Genomic DNA, 20344 nt, shown 5'->3' with positions numbered 1-20344 from the left:
TATAGGTGATGTCAGATGTAGCCTTATAGGCTTCTAGTGACAAAATTCTTTTCCATGTTTCTCACAATACTTTTAAATGACAATAACAGTGAAGGTATGTCACCTATTTGAAAATTATTCATGTTATTGAAGACCATTTAACCAGCAAGTCACAAAAGCACTGTTAAATTGATCCAAGTGTAACTGTGCACGTAACCTTTTTGGAATAACACACTTGCAGTTTGGTGTTCCAAATTGTCTAATCCTAGAAAGTGTTCTGTGTTGATTTTTATCATTTTCATATGATAAATTAGTGGCTCTTTAGTAAGGTTATTATGGCTGTGTGGTAGGGTTTAGGAGCTATTGAAATGCTTTGTCCTCTGGCCTTTTTCACTCATGATGACCGATGAGATTCCCCTCCTCACCAGCAATGGACAATCCTTTATATGATTTTTAAAGAATTTATGTTTAGATGGCACTTAGTTTTATTGTATTTCTAGCAGAACCTTTCTCACAAAATTGTCATCCAGGAAGGGATTCTTACCAATGAGATGAATGAGTCAAGTTATTGACTGAGACCACCATATGCTAACATTATGATGATCTTACTTGCTCCTCCTAACTTTTTTCAGGCCCAACATGTCTGGATCGTCAAGCTAAAAAAGTACAGTAATGTACATGCATTTCAGTGGACTGTGGTTCAAGATCATGCAACTGTTACATAGTTGACAGTTGTATTCATTGTCAGAAATAATCAGTTGTAAACTCCTCTGATCTAGTGGTAGTGTGGAATTATAAACAAGGATATGTATAAACTGATGAATAAATAAAAATAAAGATTTCAATTTGACCTTTGTGCTATTCAAGATCTAAGTAACTGACAGGAGAGATAGATTGTAAATGCATTGACAAGTTGCTGGAATTGTCTGTTGGCATTTTATTTTATTTAAAGGCTTGTTGAAATTGGAATTAAAATTTAAAAAAAAATATTTTTATTTTATTTTATTCTTTTACAAGTTTTTGTATTCTTTAAATGTGCTAGCTGCACAGGAGATAAGATAGTTTCAGCAAGTTTGCATGTCTTTTTGTCAGCCCTTTCCAATATGTTCTTTTGTATTCAATAGTGTTGTGTCAAATTATGTATATTTGTGTATTTTGTGTTCATCATTCTTTGTATCCATATTTTTTACAATTGCTACAGCATTCTTTGCAATTATTAGTATTTGACCAACTAAAAAACAATTTTAAAGAAATGCTGTCACTTATGTCATAAATTGTTAAAATCAATAATTAACTCATTAAAAATTAATGAGAAATACTCCTAATATTGCTGCATTATTATATATAGACTTTTCATTTTATGAGGAATTATCACCATACCATTCTTCCTTCTTCCCACATAGGCATTTATGTGTATGACCACATATAGGCTAACTATAAATGCTGTCTAGAGCAATTATTCCTAAACTTTTACATATGTGCCACAGGTGATATGTATGCAGTTTAAAAGAAGGTTTGAACAAATTCTTATGGATTTAAACAAATTCTAGAAAATCAGGAATCATTAAGTTGCCAGATCAAAATCAATAAAAACATTTTGAAATTACTTGTAGAATACATTTTTTCTTTCTTAAATATCCCATGACAGTCATAATATAGGCATTATGTTTTATAATTAAGCAGCTTGACTAGAGTACGCTTGGTGGGTGACTTAGTGTAGAATTGGGAATTTAGCTATTAAATTTTTGCCTGATAGTTCTGTAATTAAACATCCCCAAAAAATTTCCAAGAAGGTTGTTTTTCTTTTTTCAAAGGGAAGTGAAAAAATATATTCTTAGAGTAAACAGAAATATTCAGTTGCATTTCTTCTCTGAATGTATTTTTTTTTTTTTTTTTTTTACTTTCCAATGTCAAAAGAGAAAAGAGCTTCTCAGAAACATTTTAGAATATAGTGGTGTACTTCATTTACAGGTACCAGTACAAAAGTAATGCCTCCTAATTTTTTTCTTTCAAATGTGGCACTGTAGATAATTTCACATGTCACTGAGTGGTCCCTAGTTTCACCATACTGAGTGGTACTGTGATTAGTCTCATGAGTGCAACACCTGGTTAGAATAATAGATACACTTTGATATATCCATAAATCATTAAAATGACCATAGTGACTCTGACAGACACATATTGGCCATAGTTGCCCTTGTGTTGTGAAACCTACGTTATAACAACAGCAGCACACAGATAGTTCAAACTGGTGGATGTTACAGATATACTTATCAAGCAAAGAGTTGTGATTGAATTTCTTACCAAGGAAGAATTGACGCCTATCGCAATCCATACGCATCTAAAAAATGTTTATGGTGACAATACAGTAGATGTGAGTTGGGTAAGACACTTTAAGAGTGGGGAAAGTGACATTGTTGACAAGCTTGCTTGTTGCTTGTGAACTTCTTGCAGCATAGCAACACAATCAACTCGGATTGATATGTGGAAATGTTGAAAAAGCTGAAGGCATGCATCCGTAAAATTTGACTGGACAAAAACCTTAATGAGGTTCTTCTCCATGACAACACGCAATCTCATACCAGTCTGAGCATGATGGAGGCCATTGCAAAACTGGGGTTCGCTATTCTTCCTCGCCCCTCTCATAGCCTGGATCTTGCACCTTCCGACTATTACCTCTTCAGCCCGCTGAAGGATGCACTCCAGGGAACCCATTTTGTGGATGACAACCAGCTCAAGCACACTGTTTACGAAGCTCTGGGGAGCAAGAGTAAGGACTTTTACAGGATTGCAATACAGCATCTGACTTGGAGATGATGGAAGCGCATAGAAAATGATGATGACTTTGTGGAAAAATAACAGTGTGTTTATTAACAATTGAGGATTAAATTGATGTAAAAGGCAACATTGTAGGAATTAAATTTTCTGAGGGAAAAAAATAGGAAGCAATACTTTCATACTGCTCCTCATATATAAAATAATCTACCATATAGTTGGTATTTTATAGTGTGATGTCCTATTCAAAATGAATAGGATATCACACTATAAAATACCAACTATAAAATCCTTTGAAATTATTGAATGTACTTTTTATGGGATGGGAGTTCCAAAAATTACAGGAAGGTTTTTTTTTTTTCTTTTACAAGAAAGACTAACAGGGATATTTCTATGCTTGGTTCTAAAAGGTTGTCAATTTTTATGCATATTATGTTTATGATATGGTCGAACTATTATCTTTACTTGCAGAAATGGCCATTGTCTGGTGCCCTTTGTAACTGTCAATGGAAGAGCTAGAAATTGGCCATTTTTGCATATGAAAGATGTGACAAAATAATAGTTCAGAAGCAAGCCACATATATTTGAAATGAACATTGACTATTGACATTTTAAAATTAATAAGAATTTTAGCCTTACAGTGAATCTTGACAGAGGTAGTTTTTAATTTTGATTTGATTTCTTTTATATTACATGTACGATAATGTGAAATTGTTTATTTCTTATAGCTATACAAGTGGAGTTCCTGTGGTCGGTAACCTTACTCTGAGGGCCTCAGTTGAGTCTCTTCGTCCTCCTTTTAAAGGATATAGCAGACCACCCGAAATTGAACAAGTTATCAGAAATGTATGTTTTATGTGGAACTAAGTTTTCTGGATATGTGTGGGGGAAGTTGATTTCAGTTATTTAAAATTTTAAGTCTGAAAGATGTCATAATTTAATTCTCTGATATTAAAAATATGAATAAACACAGTTAATTTTTCAAATTAATCTTGTTTTTAGTATAATACCTGAGTGGCCCAACATGGGAGCTCAGTAGCTGGTGTGTTTAATTTGACTGTGGTTCATGCACACAACTGGTTAATATATGATAGTGTTAAATATTATTGAGTTAAAATTAATCAAGTTGATTAGTTGTAAACTCTTCCGATGGTCATGCAGAAAATAAACAGAGCTTTATTTTATTTACTTATAAAATAGTTTAGATAATTATCTAATTGAACCTGTATAATTTAAGTGATTTTAACTGTTTGCTATTATTCTTTCATAATTCAATACTCTACATTTATTTAAAAATAATAAGAATTTATAACTACAATAGGGACAAATGTGTAATATCACTGAGGCTTGTAAAAAAAAAAAAAAAAAAAAAAAAAATCCACATAACAAATACTGTTGCAGTTAAGGTTGAACTTGGCTATGTGCGATTCTGCTTCTGTTGCCAAGAATAAAAATATAAATCGCAAAAGACAAAGCAACATTCATCTTTTGTAGTGAGAATGCCCAGCTCCCCCCCCCACCAACAAGGAGATATATATCCATATCCACAAAAGACTGAACATCAATTTTATAATAATTAAATGAATAGGAACCATGAACTCATGAGCACTCCACTACCTTTTCAAAGGGACATCAGAACTTGTAAACTCCAGGGAGGATCATATTTCAGCCATTGACTACTATCTAGCAAAATGCCAATGGGTGTACATATACAATCTGAAGCAGACAGAAAATAAGAAACAGAGCTCAAAATTATAAAGTATGTGGTCCTTGTTATAAAAGTCTAAAATTATAACGTATGTGGTCCTTGAGGTCGTTGCAGACATTCTCTCAGATATGCCAGACAAACTGTACTTGCTACCTTGGAGTTGATAACACTGATGGAACTGATGCTCGGGTGACACTCAAGTCGGGTGAACCCAATTTCGGCGAAGTCCAGTTGGTCTGTGACAGCCAAATCCTCTGCTTGCACCCTCACGATGGTGTGAATGTTAGTAATCCTGGGTATAACCCCCATGCGAAAGCACACTGTGGGTGACCACCTAGTTGTGAACCAACATAAGCAGGGGTCAAGGTGTGGTGCCCACACCACATGGAGGAATGCTGCCCTCTGTGTTACCAAGCAATTCTAGGTGGTAAATGACTCTCATCAACCGGTGCAATAACACCACTTTGCTTATTGGAGGCTTGAAGTGGTGGAACCCATGTTTAGTCTCCAGAGCCAAGTTCCAGTCAAACCTTCCCCATCTCTTCCATCATGCAGTATGACTGATGTCTTTTGAGGTTATGATGGACATCATGGCAAGATCCAAACTTCCTTAAATTTCGATGGTACAGCTCTGAAACGGTGTTCACAGGCTGGCCACTAGTTAGTACACCGGACTAAACCTATTGGTAACTCTTTAGGAGGCTTCCGGATCAGCTAGTGTATAATCTTGCTACCTCTACCCTGCCAGATAGTGACCGGAGGGAGTCTGAGTAGTGTGTATGTCGGGGGGGGAGGCATTGCCGAGGTCACGTTATGTCAAGGATCTGGGGTATATTCTTACCATTTGTATGCCATATCCAAAAATTTCATTACTTCATACAGCATGTCCCTCCTACTTTTCTTACTATTGAATACACCATGATTGTCAAACTAATAGAGTAAACTTATCTGCAAAAAGATCTAAACCTCCCAAACACTTCCTAGTCCATTTCACAAATATACATGGTCTCAGTTCTAATCTCAACGATGTCCATTTCCACTTGCAGTCTGCCAAACCCCATGTACTTTTTCTGACAGAATCTCAGCTATCAGTTGATTCAATCACTGCTCATCTCATTTGCCCAAATTATTCGCTGCACGATTTCTTTCATCTCAAAGGTGGTACTTGTGCATATGTGCATTCCAATATTCCCTGTCAGAGACTTGGTAATTTGGAATCTCCTCTTTTCAACCTTCTCTTGCTAAAAATCTCTCTACCTCATTCTGTCAAATTCATCTGTTGTCTCTACCATTCTCCCAACTCCACTAATCACTTGGAGCTCTTTGACTTTCTCCAGTTCAACTTTCCTAACAGTGAGGTAATTTTCCTTGGTGATTTTAAAGTTCACAACTCCAGCTGGCTTCAGTTTTCTAGTCACACCGACCCAGCTGGTTGAGATGCTGAAGCTTTAGCAATTTCTAATGACCTTGCACAGATTGTTCATTTACCTACAAGAATACTGGACAATCCTAACCATACAGCCAACACGCTTCATCTTTTTCTCACAAACAACCCTTCTAAGTACACGGTTGAAGTGAGTGGTCCTTTAGGCACCTCAGATCACAACTTGGTGATTGTCTCTTCTCCAGTGGAGGCTTTATCTCATGCCTATTCCCAACCTTGTATTGTTTGGCATTACAAGAATACAAAATGGGGATGATCTGCGAGATTTCTTTTCCTTAGTCAGACTACTGTTTCAAAACTTCTGATGTAAACGTTTGCTCAGATCATGTCTGTGAAATTATTCTTGTAGGAATGGAATCCTTTATTCCACACTCTACTTTAAAATCTCATCCTTTATCTAAACCTTGGTTTTCCAATAAATGTGCTAAGGCTGTTCAACAGAAAAATTTTGCATATCGTAATTGGCTTATTTCCAATTCCTCAGTTTCATTTTCTGCCTACACCAAAGCTCGCAACAATTGTAAAGCAGTTATTAATCAGTCCAAACTAGATTTTGAACAGGCTAAGAGTAGAAAACTTTCTTCTTGCCCTAATGGTAGCCAAGCATTCTGGTCTCTTACCAAAGCTATTAGCCACAACTTTTGCCCATCTCTTCTCCCACCTCTGTCAAAACCAGATGGTTCTATTGCCACTTCAGCCCTGTCAAGAATAAAGCTGACCTGCTAGCATCCCATTTTTCTTCCAACTCTTGTATTAATGATCTTGGTAAAACACCTCCCACCATGCCCAACACGCTCTATTCAATGACTCCTGTAGTCTTCCATCAAAAGGATGTTAGAAGGATTTTGACGAATCTTGACGCTAAGAAAGCTGCAGGTCCTGATGGTATTTCTCCACTTGTGCTCCTGAACTTACTCCTGTTCTTTGCTGCATTTTTTCACTTTCTTATTCCAAATGTGTTTTTTGTTCTGCTTCCTAAAAAAGGTGGCAAATCCCTCCCATCCAATTATCATCCAATTGCAATTACTTCTTAACCATCAACTGTTAAGCTACCTAGAATCCTTCCGTCTGATCAACAATTGCCAGTATGGATTCTGTCAGTGTCGATCGACTGCTGATATTCTGGCTTATGTTACCCATTTATGGACAAATTCAATGGAAAAGTTTGGTGAAACACAAGCAGTTTCTCTTGACATCTCAAAGGCTTTCGATCATGTTTGGCATAAAGGTCTTCTAAACAAGCTTCCACTTTATTGTTTGCCAACTGTTTTTTGTAATTGGTTATCAAGTTTTCTTTCTGACTGCTCACTGAGGATGATGGTAGTGGTTCTCTGTCTTCTAACTTCTCCACTAATGCCGGTGTCCCCCAAGGTTCAGTTCTTTCCCCCACTCTTTTCCTCTTGTATATTAATGACCTGCTTCCACTGACCCGAAATCCTATCCATAGTTTTGCCAATGATAGCACATTGCATTCCACTTTCGAGTTTGAGAAACCTTGCCCTGCTCAATCAGCTTCAACTTCTTGAATATCCACTACCAGTTCCTTAAATGCCGATCTCCAGTGGGACAGACAACTTAGGTGATTTCAATCCTTCTAAAACTCAGTCCTGTCTTATATCACACAAAAAAGGATTCTTCAGCTCCTATGCTTATATTTGGTGACACTCCGATTTCTAGGCAAGATGATATATCTCTTTTGGGGATTACCCTGACTTCTAATCTCTCTTGGCACAAGAACATTTCAAATATTGCTTTCTCTGCTTCCAAAAAACTTGGTTTTTCTCTTTCGCTCTTGGTGCTACTTTTCTTCCAAACAGCTGTTCACTCTGTACAAATCGCAAATCCGCCCTAACATGGAATATTGTTCCCACATCTGGAGAGGTGCCCCCAAAACCTCTCAGGTTTCTAGATTCCATTCCAAAGAAGGCAGTTAAGTTAATTAATGACTCATCTCTAACAGAGTCTCTCCACTCGCTGTCTTGTAGATGTACCGTTTCTGCTGTATGCCTTTTCTAGAGATACTCCCATGGGCACTGTTCTTCTGAATTGGCTTCTATAATTCCCTCTCTCTTTCAAAACAGTCCGAACATGTGCAGTCACCAGCCAACATCCATTTACTGTCCAACTTCAAAGTCACAGAACCAATTTTTATCTTCCTCGTTTATTTATTCAGCTGCTGTTTTCTGGAACAACCTTTCTTCATATGTATTTCCTGAAGATTACAGTCTACAGAAGTTCAAGTCTAATGTCAACAAATATCTCATCTTCTCAACTTCCAACCAAAGTACAGTACTAAGTACTATAGGTTCTAATATCTCTCGTGTTTGGGGTTTTCATAAAAAAAAAAAAAAAAAAATTCATGGCCCCTGCTCTCTTTTAGCTTAAATAAGCAAACATAACAGACAAAATCAAATTTAAACTTCAACCCAGCCAGTTGAGAGGTGTAAACCAAATGCAGATATGGAAATTAACATTAAACTAAATCATAAATTACAAAACATAAGAAGAAGAAACTGAAATAAATCTCTAAAAGGAAAACATCTAAATCTGCTGTTTAAAGTGGCCTCCATTTTGTTGATTATAGCACTCAGTGTGACAAATTCACAATTAAAACATCTTGGCATATTTTATTGTTTCAGGACTGTTCTTAATGGTTTCAACAGTTTTCAGAATGCAGTTTCTTGATTTGTTTTGCATGATGATATAAGTAGAATAAACCATTGATTTCACTTTACCTTCTTTTCCCACACAAAATAATCTAAGGGTTGTGAGGCCAAGTGATCATGGTGGCTATTCTGACCAATCCATTAGTTATATTTAAAGAGCCAGAAACAACACAATGAAAAGTAGGCTGGTATACAAATTTTTCTTCAGAAAATGTTTTTTTGGCAATCTTTGAAATCCTTGCTGGTAAAAAAAAAAATAACCACTTATGTATTCTCCAAGAACACCACACCAAACATGAAAGGAAAAGGTATGTTGATAACGAGTAGTGAGTTGATAAAGGTCATGTTATGTTGATACATAACAATTGTATGTGGGTTTTCTTCAGCCAGGTATGAGTGCTTCAAGATTAGAGAATTTCATTTCTTGTTAAACGTGATTCATCTATAACCAGAACATGACTGAGAAATTGAGGATCACATACTTGTACATTGGAAATAAACCACTGACAAAAGTTTCTGTGTTTATTCATATCTCATAGCAGCAGTCCTTGTATAGGCATACTGTGAAATGAAACAGTTGCTGTTTGGGAATCCTCCATATGCTTGTGGATGAAGCATTTATGTGCCTGGACAACTTCTGGTACTTGTGGTAGGATATACTTGTTCAGTACAAACTGTTTGGTCTTCAACATTTGCAGTTTATCAGAATCTCTCTCTACCAGCATTTGTTCATAATGATTTCAGTGTACCTGTTTCTCTTGGTTGTTTCAGCACAAGAAAAACCTTTTGCTAGTTGTTACTCATAGAGTTGGGAATTTTTTTTGGCAATTCTGCAAAAAGCAACTATGGAATTCTTATGAACCTTTCCATAAATTAAAATCATATCTTTATTAACTTTGCAAAATAAACAAATTTTCAATATCTCTCCTACTAGCGTATGTCAAATGCCATTAATAACAAGGGATTCGTTGTGGAATCTGAAACTTGTCAGATACATTAACAATGCTGGTATGTATTCTGCCACACTATTTACTCAAATTGAGTAATCTATGAGTCATACAGTATAACAACACTGTTCTTGTCATTGTTGTTATGCATGTTTTTTTACTGTTTACATAGTCCATGTTATGTAGTAATTTTTTATGACATAAATTCGAACAAAGTTTTGCCATTTTACAAAGTTTTGTCATGTATGATTAATATTTCCTATTTGAAAAATAAAGACTCAATACTTGAGCTTATCGGAAAGTTTTCTTTTTTAATTTTAGCTGTAGAATATGCTCCTAGATTTGTTCTCTGCAATTTTGATACACTCTGTATAACTAGTATATTTGTATGAATACATTTATTTGCTTTGTTAAACTAAAGATTATAATTGATGTAGTTCTTTATATTCATTAACGTATCAATTCTTTTCATTCCAGTTTTGTGGGTGCACAGATTTCAAATTTCCTATGAGTGATTTAAGGCAGATGGTTGCTCATTTGGATAAAAGTAAAGTCACAATCACAGCTTATGTTGGGGAGCGATACCTTGACAGAATAGAAAGTGGTTATGCTCAAGCTATCATATTCAGATCAAGTGTTCAGCTTAAGTTTTTGGGTTCTAGTCCACAAGTATTCAAACCAGAAATGCCTTTTAAAGCATATGTAAGTCCAAATTTTATTATTTTTGTTAATTTATTTTTTAAAATTAAATTTAAAAACAGCCTTTAAAATTCAGAGTAACAAATGGAGAAACTGTAGCAACAATAAAAATAAAATTAAGCTTTTTATCTGTTGTGAACTTCAAAAACAATTAAATCAAAAAAAAAATTTTTCAATTAATTTATAGGATGAATATTACTATTATCCAATGTTTGTGTCTTTGCATAATGTTGATGTTTAGCACAGCCACTATCTTGCTATGTTACCATTGCAAGAGAGTGGCTGTGCCACCTGAAAAGATCAGGTTCAAGCCATATTAGATATGTCAAAATTGCTTAGCCTAAAACTTAATTTTTTCCCATTTTCCTTTTTTTTTCATTATCTAACAAACAGGCAAGCCATCCTTCAAACATGCAATTTACATACATGCCATTCTGATTATAGCCTTTTTACTTATTAATGCTCATTCATTGACCAGAAAATTATGATCTCCCTCCTCTTCCTTGGAATATCTGACTACATTTTATGTAAACAGGTTGCCATTGATAGGAAAATGGAAAACCAGAATCTGGTCTTCCATTGTTCCTCTGTTTTTTGTTCTGCAACATAAAACAGAGATTGAGAAAAATAGGGTGTTAGTAATTGATGCCCAGTTATCTGTGATCCATAGGATAATGGAGGGGAGCGCTTCAAACTATACTGCTCATATATATGACCACATTCTACTAGAAGAAGAAGAATGTAGTCTGATAAGTCACAATTTACCTTGTTTTGCACTGCTGGCCTTGCCATGGTATAGAGGAAACTGAAAGCTTGGATCCAAAGTGCATATCCAATATGAATCAGAAACCATTTAATATTGGTATGAACTACTCCCCCCAGGAAGACACTAGAGAACTCAAAAGCTCAGCAACTATACTCAGCCATTGATAACTTTTACCCTAATAAGAACAGACTCTTTCATGGTATGAACACCATTACTTTGTGACTGTGGCATGCAGATGATCAGAAATTTACCAGCTCTCCTGTTTGATTCCCATGGAAAATCTGAGTTTTTGGATGTTCCATTGATATTAGCATTAGCATTAGTAGAGGCATTTGATGCAAGAAAGCAAGCTTATGCATCATCAGCCAAAAAAAAAAAAAAAACCCACTTCCACTTCACCCCTCTGTTCGTTCAAAATACCTGTCCAGCTGAGCCTTAAACTTATTTAGGCTATCAACCTCCACCACAAGGGATGGAAGTCTGTTCCACCAACCAACCACCCGCTGGCTAAAGGCAAATTTCCGCGCGTCTATCCTACATCTGTCTTTCCTCAATTTGAATTTATGCCTTCTCAGGTGATTTTTCTGAGCTAGAGGAAGAATCCCATCAGCATTGAGCATGCTTAAACCATTCAAGGCTTTATACACCTCTATCAGATCACCTCGCTGGTGCCTAGTCTCCAGACACTGTAATTTGCAAAACTTAAGCCTTTCTTCGTAAGAGCACCCCTTTGTTCCATTCATTAATCTTGTTGCCCTTCTCTGTACTCGTTCCAGCAGCTCTACATCCTTCTTGAAATGAGGCCTCCAGACCTGTATACAGTACTCTAGGTGTGGCCTGACCATCGCCTTATACAATGGAATAATCACCTCCTTATCCCTGCTGGAAAAATTCCTATATATCATTGACAATACTCCATGAGCTACTCTTGCAGCCTTTCTGCACTGCTCAGAGAACTTCATATCTGCCTGCATAACCACCCCCAAGTCCCTTTCATTCTCTACCACTGTCAGTGTAGTACCACAGAGTTGATACGTTGCTCTGGGGTTGCTGTTTCTCATGTGTAGTACTTTACATTTGTCAATGTTAAACTTCATTTGCCACCTCTCAGCCCATCTGCTCAACCTTTCCAGATCCTGTTGCAGCAGCATAGTGTCAGTAGTGTCCTTGACAACCCTGCCAACCTTTGTATCGTCTGCAAACTTGGACATTAAGCCCGATATACCATCATCAATATCATTTATAAATACAGAAAACAATAATGGACCCAACACTGAGCCCTGAGGGACTCCACTAATAACATCAGTCCACGATGAGCAGTGTCCATTGATTACCACTCTCTGTCTTCTCCCCCTCAACCACCCCTTTATCCATAGCAGCAATTTGCCTCCAATGTCACACTGCTCCAATTTGTGTAGCAGTCTTCCATGTGCAACAGTATCAAAAGCCTTTCTAAGATCCAAGTTTATAATATCAAAGTTTTTCCCTGCATCCAGTTCTTTTGTGACTGCATCATAGTATCCAATCAAGTTGGTCAGGCAAGACTTCCCCTTAACAAAACCATGCTGTGTCTGAGCTATAACTGAAGTCTTGTCTAAATGATCCTGCAGTGCTTCTTTAACCAGTGCCTCCATTAATTTTCCTGGAACAGAAGTTAAGCTCACAGGTCTATAATTACTTATGTCAGCCTTTGATCCTCCTTTGTGAATTGGGGTCACATTTGCACATTTCCAGTCTATGGGTACCTCCCCTGAGTCCAAGGAAGCTCTCATAATTATGGCTAAGGGTTTGCTTACTTCCTTTGCTGCCTCCTTTAATATAACTGGATAGATCCCATCCACCCCGGGTGCCTTTCTTGTGTTTATCTTCAACAGTTTCTCCTCCACTTTACTCCCAGTTATTTCAAGATTCTGTAGCTTACTGCTAGAGTTGAATACACCTCTGGCATTCCCCTCGCTGAATAACTCCTCATGTGTGAATGTCGATGCAAAATATTCATTTAGTTTGTTAGCTACCTGAGCAGGATCATCAACACTTGACCCATCGATATCAAGTGGACCAATCTGATTCATCCCCTTCCTTCTAGAGTTTACATAATTAAAGAACTCTTTGCTGTTTTTCTTTGCATCCCTTGCCAAGGATTTCTCGTAATCTGCCTTCGCCTGCCTAACCTCCTTTGTAACTTGGTTGCATATCAACTTGTATCTATCATAGGCTTCTGTGTCATGTGTTAATTTGTATGTATCCCATGCAGTTTTCTTCTCTGCCATATGCCTCATTAGTTCATCTGACATCCATTTTGGCCTAAACCTTGAACAATATTTCTTAGTTGGTATGTAAAGCCTAGTAGCTTCCAAGATAAGTTCTTTGAATGCGTCCCATTTTGCATTTGCTGTTGGTAACATCATCAGTTGGTCCCACTGTATAGAATTTAAATACTGTCTCAGTCCATCGTAGTCGCCTTTACGGAAGCAATAACCCTTCCCTTTACCGCTAATGGTAGTTACCTCTTTGAGTAAATCCCACTTCAGCACACTGTGATCACTGCCACCTAGTGGTTCATTTATCTGCAGATTCTTAATGCATGAAGAATCATGCTGATAATCAAATCAAGAGTATTACTCCTTCTAGTTGCCTCCCGAACATGCTGATGTAGAAAACAATCGTCCAATAAATCCACAAAAGCCCTGCTAGTGTGTGAGTAACCAGCCCCCAAATTCCAGTCAATATCTGGGAAATTAAAATCTCCCATTATAAGACACTCTGATTTACTGGCCCACTCTATTTCCCCGTACAGTTCCTTATTATACTCATCAGAGTCATTAGGCCTATAGCACACTCCTACTCTCAATTTTGATCTCCCAATGTTTATGTCACACCAAACTGATCCACATTGCACTGTCCAGCGATGTCGACTGGCTTCACTTCCTTGGTTTTTATGTGTTTCTTAACTAATAGCATAACCCCTCCCCCCTTCCTATCCTGTCTATCCTTTCTGTAGACGTTGTACTCCCCAAATTGCAGTTCTGCATCCCTTATATCTGTGTGACACCACGTCTCTGATATCCCAACAATATCTGCCTTTGATGTTTTGAGCACTACCTCAAATTCATCAAATTTATTTACTAAACTCCTAGCATTGGTGTACACGCAAGTATACCTGCACCTGTTTCTATTCTTAGCTACCCTAACACAACCCATGTGTTTACTTGTACCGCAGTGGCTCCCAGCAGTCTCTGAAATACCATGCATCTTGTTTTTCAGGCTTCTGCTCATTCTAATAGAAGCAGTGCAAGAATCTCTTTCACCTCTGCCAGTGGCTACTGTCAATCTATTGGTCTTTGTCTCCCCCCAAGCTAGCAGTTTTCCGACCCACCTAACACTGCCTCGATAGCATCAGCAAATATTCTTGCACCCTTTCTATTTAAGTGTATCCCATCCCTGTAGAAGCAATCTCTCCTGTTAACAAGTACAGTCCAGGCTGAAAAAAATTCTACCCCTTGAGCCTTGCACAATCTTTCCAGGGCCGAATTGATCGACAAGGCTCTCATCATATACTCCCTCCTATCGTGTCTGGGCAGAATTGCAGACACTTTCAAATTCAACCCTAATTCTCGGCTTTTGTTCAACAGTGACCTGTACTTGTTAAGTAATTCTGCCGGTCTCCTACTCTTAATATTATTAGTGCCAACGTGTACAACTATATCACCTTTTGTGCCCTTAAAAGATGATATTCGCTCTACAACGTCATCAACCTTTGCCCCTGGCAGACATACCCTGGTCCTGTTCCACCTATCTTTTTTACAAAGCATGTTCCCCGTTTCCCTGACAATAGAGTCACCAACAACTACTAGTTCCTTCGGGACCAGCGCATTCTGCCTTAGGGGGTTGTCTCTGTGTCACGCGATGCCCAAGTGCAAGCTCTGGCATTGATGTGGGCAGCTGAGAGCTTGATGGGCCCCTCAATTTAGTTTCTTCGAGGGCATCCACCCTGTCCTTCAAGCTCTCATATAGGCCCACAAGAACGCCGAGTTGTTGCCTGATATCGATACACTCCTTGCATCGCGCACACACAAAGACATCCCCCTTGGCAGTATCATGTCCCGTACCCGATTGCTCTGCAAACATCAAGAAAACAGTGCATTTTATAAGGCTGTGAGTCAGAGGACAACTGCCCCCCTCAGTTCTGCTCTGAGCCACAGCACTTCCATTAGCTTGAGCCTTTTGCTTTGCTGATGGAAGTGCTGCGGCTCAGAGTAAATTACACCAATATGATAATTGGTGTAATTGAGTGTTTTTGTTTTAGCAATATAGAATCCATACTGGAATCAGCTATCAACTATGAAAAAAGATTGTTCAACTCATGTTAAGCTGAGCCATAATTTCTTGTCAGGTGTCTATGCGTATATAGAATAATATTCACATTACTTATTTCTAATGATTAATCTATAACTAGACAGTTTTATATATTTTTTAGATTGCTGTCTCCTTCCATGATGGCTCTCCCTTACCAGCTTGGCGTTTGGCTAATCAGAAACTTGAAGTTCGTCCACTACTTAATTTTCGTAGAGGAGGCATACGACGTCTTGAATTTCGTCATGAGCAGATGTCCCCAACCCAGCTTGGTATCTGGGAAATTACTATCGATCTTATTTCTCTACTGGAAGGAAAAAGCGTATTAGAAGAAGTATATTCTCTAACTTTAGAGGTATTTGTTTATTTAAATTTTATTTATAATATAATTGTTAAAGAGGTGGTACTTAATAGATGTCCTTATTTAAAATAAGGAAAATAAAAGTTAAGGACGTATCATCTGCCACTCCATGATATCATAAGAGATGATACAGAACTCTTACAATTTCTTTCTTGTTTAAAATGAGTACAACTATGGCTCCTATGGCAACTGATGACTGTCCCTCAGAGCAGTCATTATATAAGTTCAATTGTATTAATAGGTGCAATAAGGCCTAAGTAGCCACTGTACCAGAAACCCTCATAACAACAACAAAATACTTACCAAAAAAACCATGTCCTAACAAATTAAGGTAGATATATAAGTAGTAGTTTCACCTAAGTGAAATAGGCAGGAAAGGAATAGAGAAAACTGAATGAAAGAAGTCTTGTTCTTGAATGCACAAATAAAATTAATGTCTTTTGGCACTGCAAAAATGATTTGAATACGGACTAATGTTTCCACATTCTTTGGGATAAACTCATGTTCTGTACTACATTAATAAATACTACATTGCTCCTCAAATACTACTGCTCTCAAAATAAAATTGTCTTATGTTACCTCTAAAAATAACTAATGCCATACTGCTGACATGTGCTCAGTGCCATAGATACCTCTGCACATGACATTAATTAGTGGATCACAATAAATGGATAACCATGTACACTGTAACCAGAAATCAAAAAATATATATATTCTAACAAAATAGTTATCATAGCACAAGTCTACTTTTGTTAAAACTTATTTTATGTCCAGCTTTATTGTGTAGGCCCACTAGAACTAGGGAACAGATGACAAATTGGATTTAAATAAAAAAAACGAACACCAGTATATTTAGCCAAGTATAATAGTTGTAGTTATGAGTGTAACTTGAAAGATTTATGAAATGGGTTACTCTATTCACAAATGACCGCTTTATTTCTGTCCTAGACTAAGTTTGTTATCTATAAAAATAAATAGTGTATTTTATTAGCAAAAACAGAGAAATTAGGTTAATTTATAACTCCTCTCTTGCTGATTCACTTCATGTCTGTCATATACAGATCTGCCATATCCTTCTAAACCAACCGGGCTAGCCGGGTGGGTAAAGTGCCTGCCTGGCAACCCAAAGGTCGCGTGTTCGATTTCCGCCTCGGGCTTGGATCAAAGTATGCAAAAATCTTGGGAGGTGCATTATGGCCACAGAAGCCTATGCGCCAACAACTACCAAAAAAAAAAAAAAAAAAAAATATCCTTCTAAACCTGTCGAAAGACTTGTAACAACCAGTCGCCAACCACTGACAGTGGCCCCAAGTGCCAAGCGATTCTGTGATCAAGTGACTTTGCTCTGAATTAGCGCTCTTTCTTGAAGTAGAAATCGTTTCCTTATTTAAAGCATTTATTAACACACAATTAAATAATCCATAGTAAAGAAAGCAACTTTACTAGATTAAGAAGGAAAGCAACCTTCTCTCTCTCTTTTATTTTTTGGTTATATATTAATTACTAACCTCCTAGTGCTTGGTCACAGGGGTGGCACTGCTCCTGCCTCCACGTGGCGGGGCCGGTAACCTGGAAGGGAAAAGCTCTCCCTTCCAGGGCGAAATGGAGCGAACTGACTCCAATACCCAGGAATCCACTGGGTCAACGGACCCGAATAGAACTGACCCAAGATATGAGAAATCTAGTTCTTTCGGAGACACCTCTAAGGCAATCAGAAAAGGCGATACAAATGACTCTGTCTCCACAAAGAGATTAAAAACAGACGTTAAAATTTTAATTTCCCCAACATACATTATTATACATTCAAAGACTGAGAAAGCGGTAGGGCAATTGTCACCCTTTCTCATACAAAAAACTCTTGAGAGTTATGTCGGCCCACCAAAACAAGTTAAAAGACTAAAATCAGGCGACATTTTGGTAGAAACAGCCAACGCTAAACACTCCGAAAAATTATTACAAATGACAACCTTTGCAGGAATACCAGTAACGGTATCTCCACACAATACATTAAATACCTCAAAAGGTGTCATTACGGAATGGGACCTTCTAAATGTGCCCGAAGAGGAAATTCAAATCGAGCTTCAGGAACAAGGAGTCATAAGTGTTAAAAGAATTACAATTAAAAAAGAAGGGATAATCACCCCCACCAGGAATCTGATACTCACCTTCAACACACCTAAAGCGCCCAGATCAGTAAAAGCTGGATATCTACACTGCAATATAAGACCGTACATCCCGAACCCTCTCCGTTGTTTCAACTGTCAGAAGTTTGGTCACTCACAGACAGTATGCAGAGGAAAACTAACATGTGCAAACTGTGGTTCGCAAGAACATGCCACTTCTACTTGCACAGCTGGAAACCATAAATGTGTAAATTGTAAAGGGGAACACACCGCATATTCAAAGGAGTGTGAAATTTGGAAGAAGGAAAAAATGATACAAAAATACAAAGCAGAAAATGGAGTTTCATATCAGGAAGCTAAAAAGGCGATTATAATAAATATAGCAAACAAACCTTCTTATGCGCAGATTACCACAACCAAAAAGGCTCCGGAAATTAAATTACCCAATTCAAAATGTTGTGGCACACAAACGGATGTCACAATCCCCCCAGGAGAATCCATCTCAGAATGGGTTCGTGAGTTTTACAAACCATCTCCATCACAAAAACAAGAAAAGATTATCAATACTCCGTTATCTTTCCCACCAGATAATTCAGAAAATGTAAGGAGAAAAGGAAACAAAGAAAAGCTAGGTAGTACAGGGAAAAAGATTTCAGAACAAATGGATACAGATGCAAGAAACCAAGGAGAGGAACCAGTCCTCGAAATCTTCACTGAAGAAGAAATGGATACGGGTAGACCATACTTTTCAAAGAAAGATAAAATTAAGGTAGACAAAGTTAAATCAGCCCCAAGGAAGCAATCCGAGGGAACATCTAACCTCAAATGACAGGTACAATTATCCAATGGAACTGTCGAGGTTTTCGCTCAAACACTAACGATGTTATAGACCTCATCACCCAGTATCACCCACTAAGTATCTGCCTACAAGAAACATATTTAAAACCACAGGACAATAGTATAATCAAAAATTATATCATATATAGAAAGGATCGCATAACGAATGGAACAACGAGAGGAGGAGTTGCAATATTAGTTAACAGACATGTACCTTCCCAAACAATACCATTGAACACACCATTAGAAGCAGTTGCAGCCCGTCTAGCAATAGGCTTCAACATTACCATAGCCTCAATATATATACCCCCTAATCAAGAATTCCAGTTTAAGGATTTCGAAGAGCTGATCACTCAGCTACCACCTCCATTCTTTATCTTAGGTGACCTAAATGGACATCACCCACTATGGGGCGATCCCAAAATAGACCAAAAGGGTAAGCAAATAGAAAAATTAATTGTCGAGAACAACCTAATGATTTTAAATGACGGCACACACACATATTTCCACCTTCCATCAAAAAGCAGTTCTGCAATAGACTTATCAATCTGTTCCCCAACACTGTTCCCTATGACTAAATGGAGCGTGCACGAGACTCCATTGAGTAGCGACCACTACCCTATTATTTTGAAAATCACGACGAAAACACCATGTCAAGTCAGTAGGCACCCCAGGTGGAAAATATATGATGCAGATTGGGAAACATTCAGGTTACTAGCCAAGTTAGACTGCAACATTATTAAACGAGAATCAGTACAAACATCAGTAGCCTATGTTACTGATAGTATGCTTCAAGCTGCCGAAAAGACAATACCTAAAACATCTTCTAACATTAGAATATATCCAAAACCATGGTGGAACAAAGAGTGCTGGGAAGCTAAAAAAGAGAGAAATAGAACCTGGAACCTCTTTCGCAGAAATCCAACAACAGACAATCTGATACAATTCAAGAGAGCCAGAGCTAAGGTCAGGAAAGTGCAAAAAATAAGCAAAAAAGCTGCTTGGATGAAATTTGCATCCACTATAACTATTTCCACACCAGCTACACTTATCTGGAAAAAGATCAGAAGGATGACAAATAATTCTCAATCAAACCCCTCTCCCTTGCTAGATTGGAAGGGACAGCTGGTTACAAATACCTTAGATATAGTCAATGTGCTTGGTGAAAATTTTTCGAATACATCTGCTAATTGTGCATACCCCACTGCTTTCAAAACATACAAGAAAGAGGCCGAAAAAATAAAACTAAACTTTTCTAGCAATCAGTGTGAACAATACAACTTGCCGCTCACAGTAGCAGAACTAAAACAAACTCTAGTGCAGGCAAAACACAGCGCAGTCGGTCCTGATGAAATCCATTATGCAATGATACAACAATTAGATGAACAGTCCCAATTAGCGCTGTTAGATCTATACAACAAAATATACTTGGAAAATTCTTTCCCAAAAAAATGGCACCACGCAATAATACTAGCTCTCCCAAAACAGGGAAAAGATCTATCAGACCCACAGAACTATCGTCCCATAGCTTTGACCAGCTGCTTAGGCAAGATCTTAGAGAAAATGGTCAACAATAGACTAACATGGTATCTAGAAAATAATGATCTTCTCAACTCAGAACAATTTGGCTTCAGAAAAAATCGCTGTACCTTGGATGTACTTATACAACTGGAAAATCAAGTAAGA

The 20344-nt window shown here is 37.6% G+C and overlaps 1 protein-coding gene across 1 annotated transcript in view; it reads left to right on the top strand.

Annotated features, from left to right (window-relative positions):
- Positions 1 to 20344, top strand: part of LOC150078931 (CD109 antigen-like) — a 223646-nt gene that overhangs the window by 39960 nt on the left and 163342 nt on the right. Inside the window, exons 8-10 of the mRNA XM_090383675.1 lie at positions 3483 to 3600; positions 9997 to 10221; positions 15462 to 15692. Coding sequence (XP_090239801.1) covers positions 3483 to 3600; positions 9997 to 10221; positions 15462 to 15692 — 574 coding nt within the window. The remainder of the gene's footprint in view (positions 1 to 3482; positions 3601 to 9996; positions 10222 to 15461; positions 15693 to 20344) is intronic.

This window comes from Mastigoproctus giganteus, chromosome 10 (genome assembly GCF_048544385.1).
Source record: "Mastigoproctus giganteus isolate SK-2022 chromosome 10, ASM4854438v1, whole genome shotgun sequence".
NCBI classification, from domain to species: Eukaryota; Metazoa; Arthropoda; class Arachnida; order Uropygi; family Thelyphonidae; genus Mastigoproctus; species Mastigoproctus giganteus.
The sequence above is the reverse complement of the archived record's forward strand: the minus strand, read 5'-3'. Positions and strand labels throughout refer to the sequence as shown.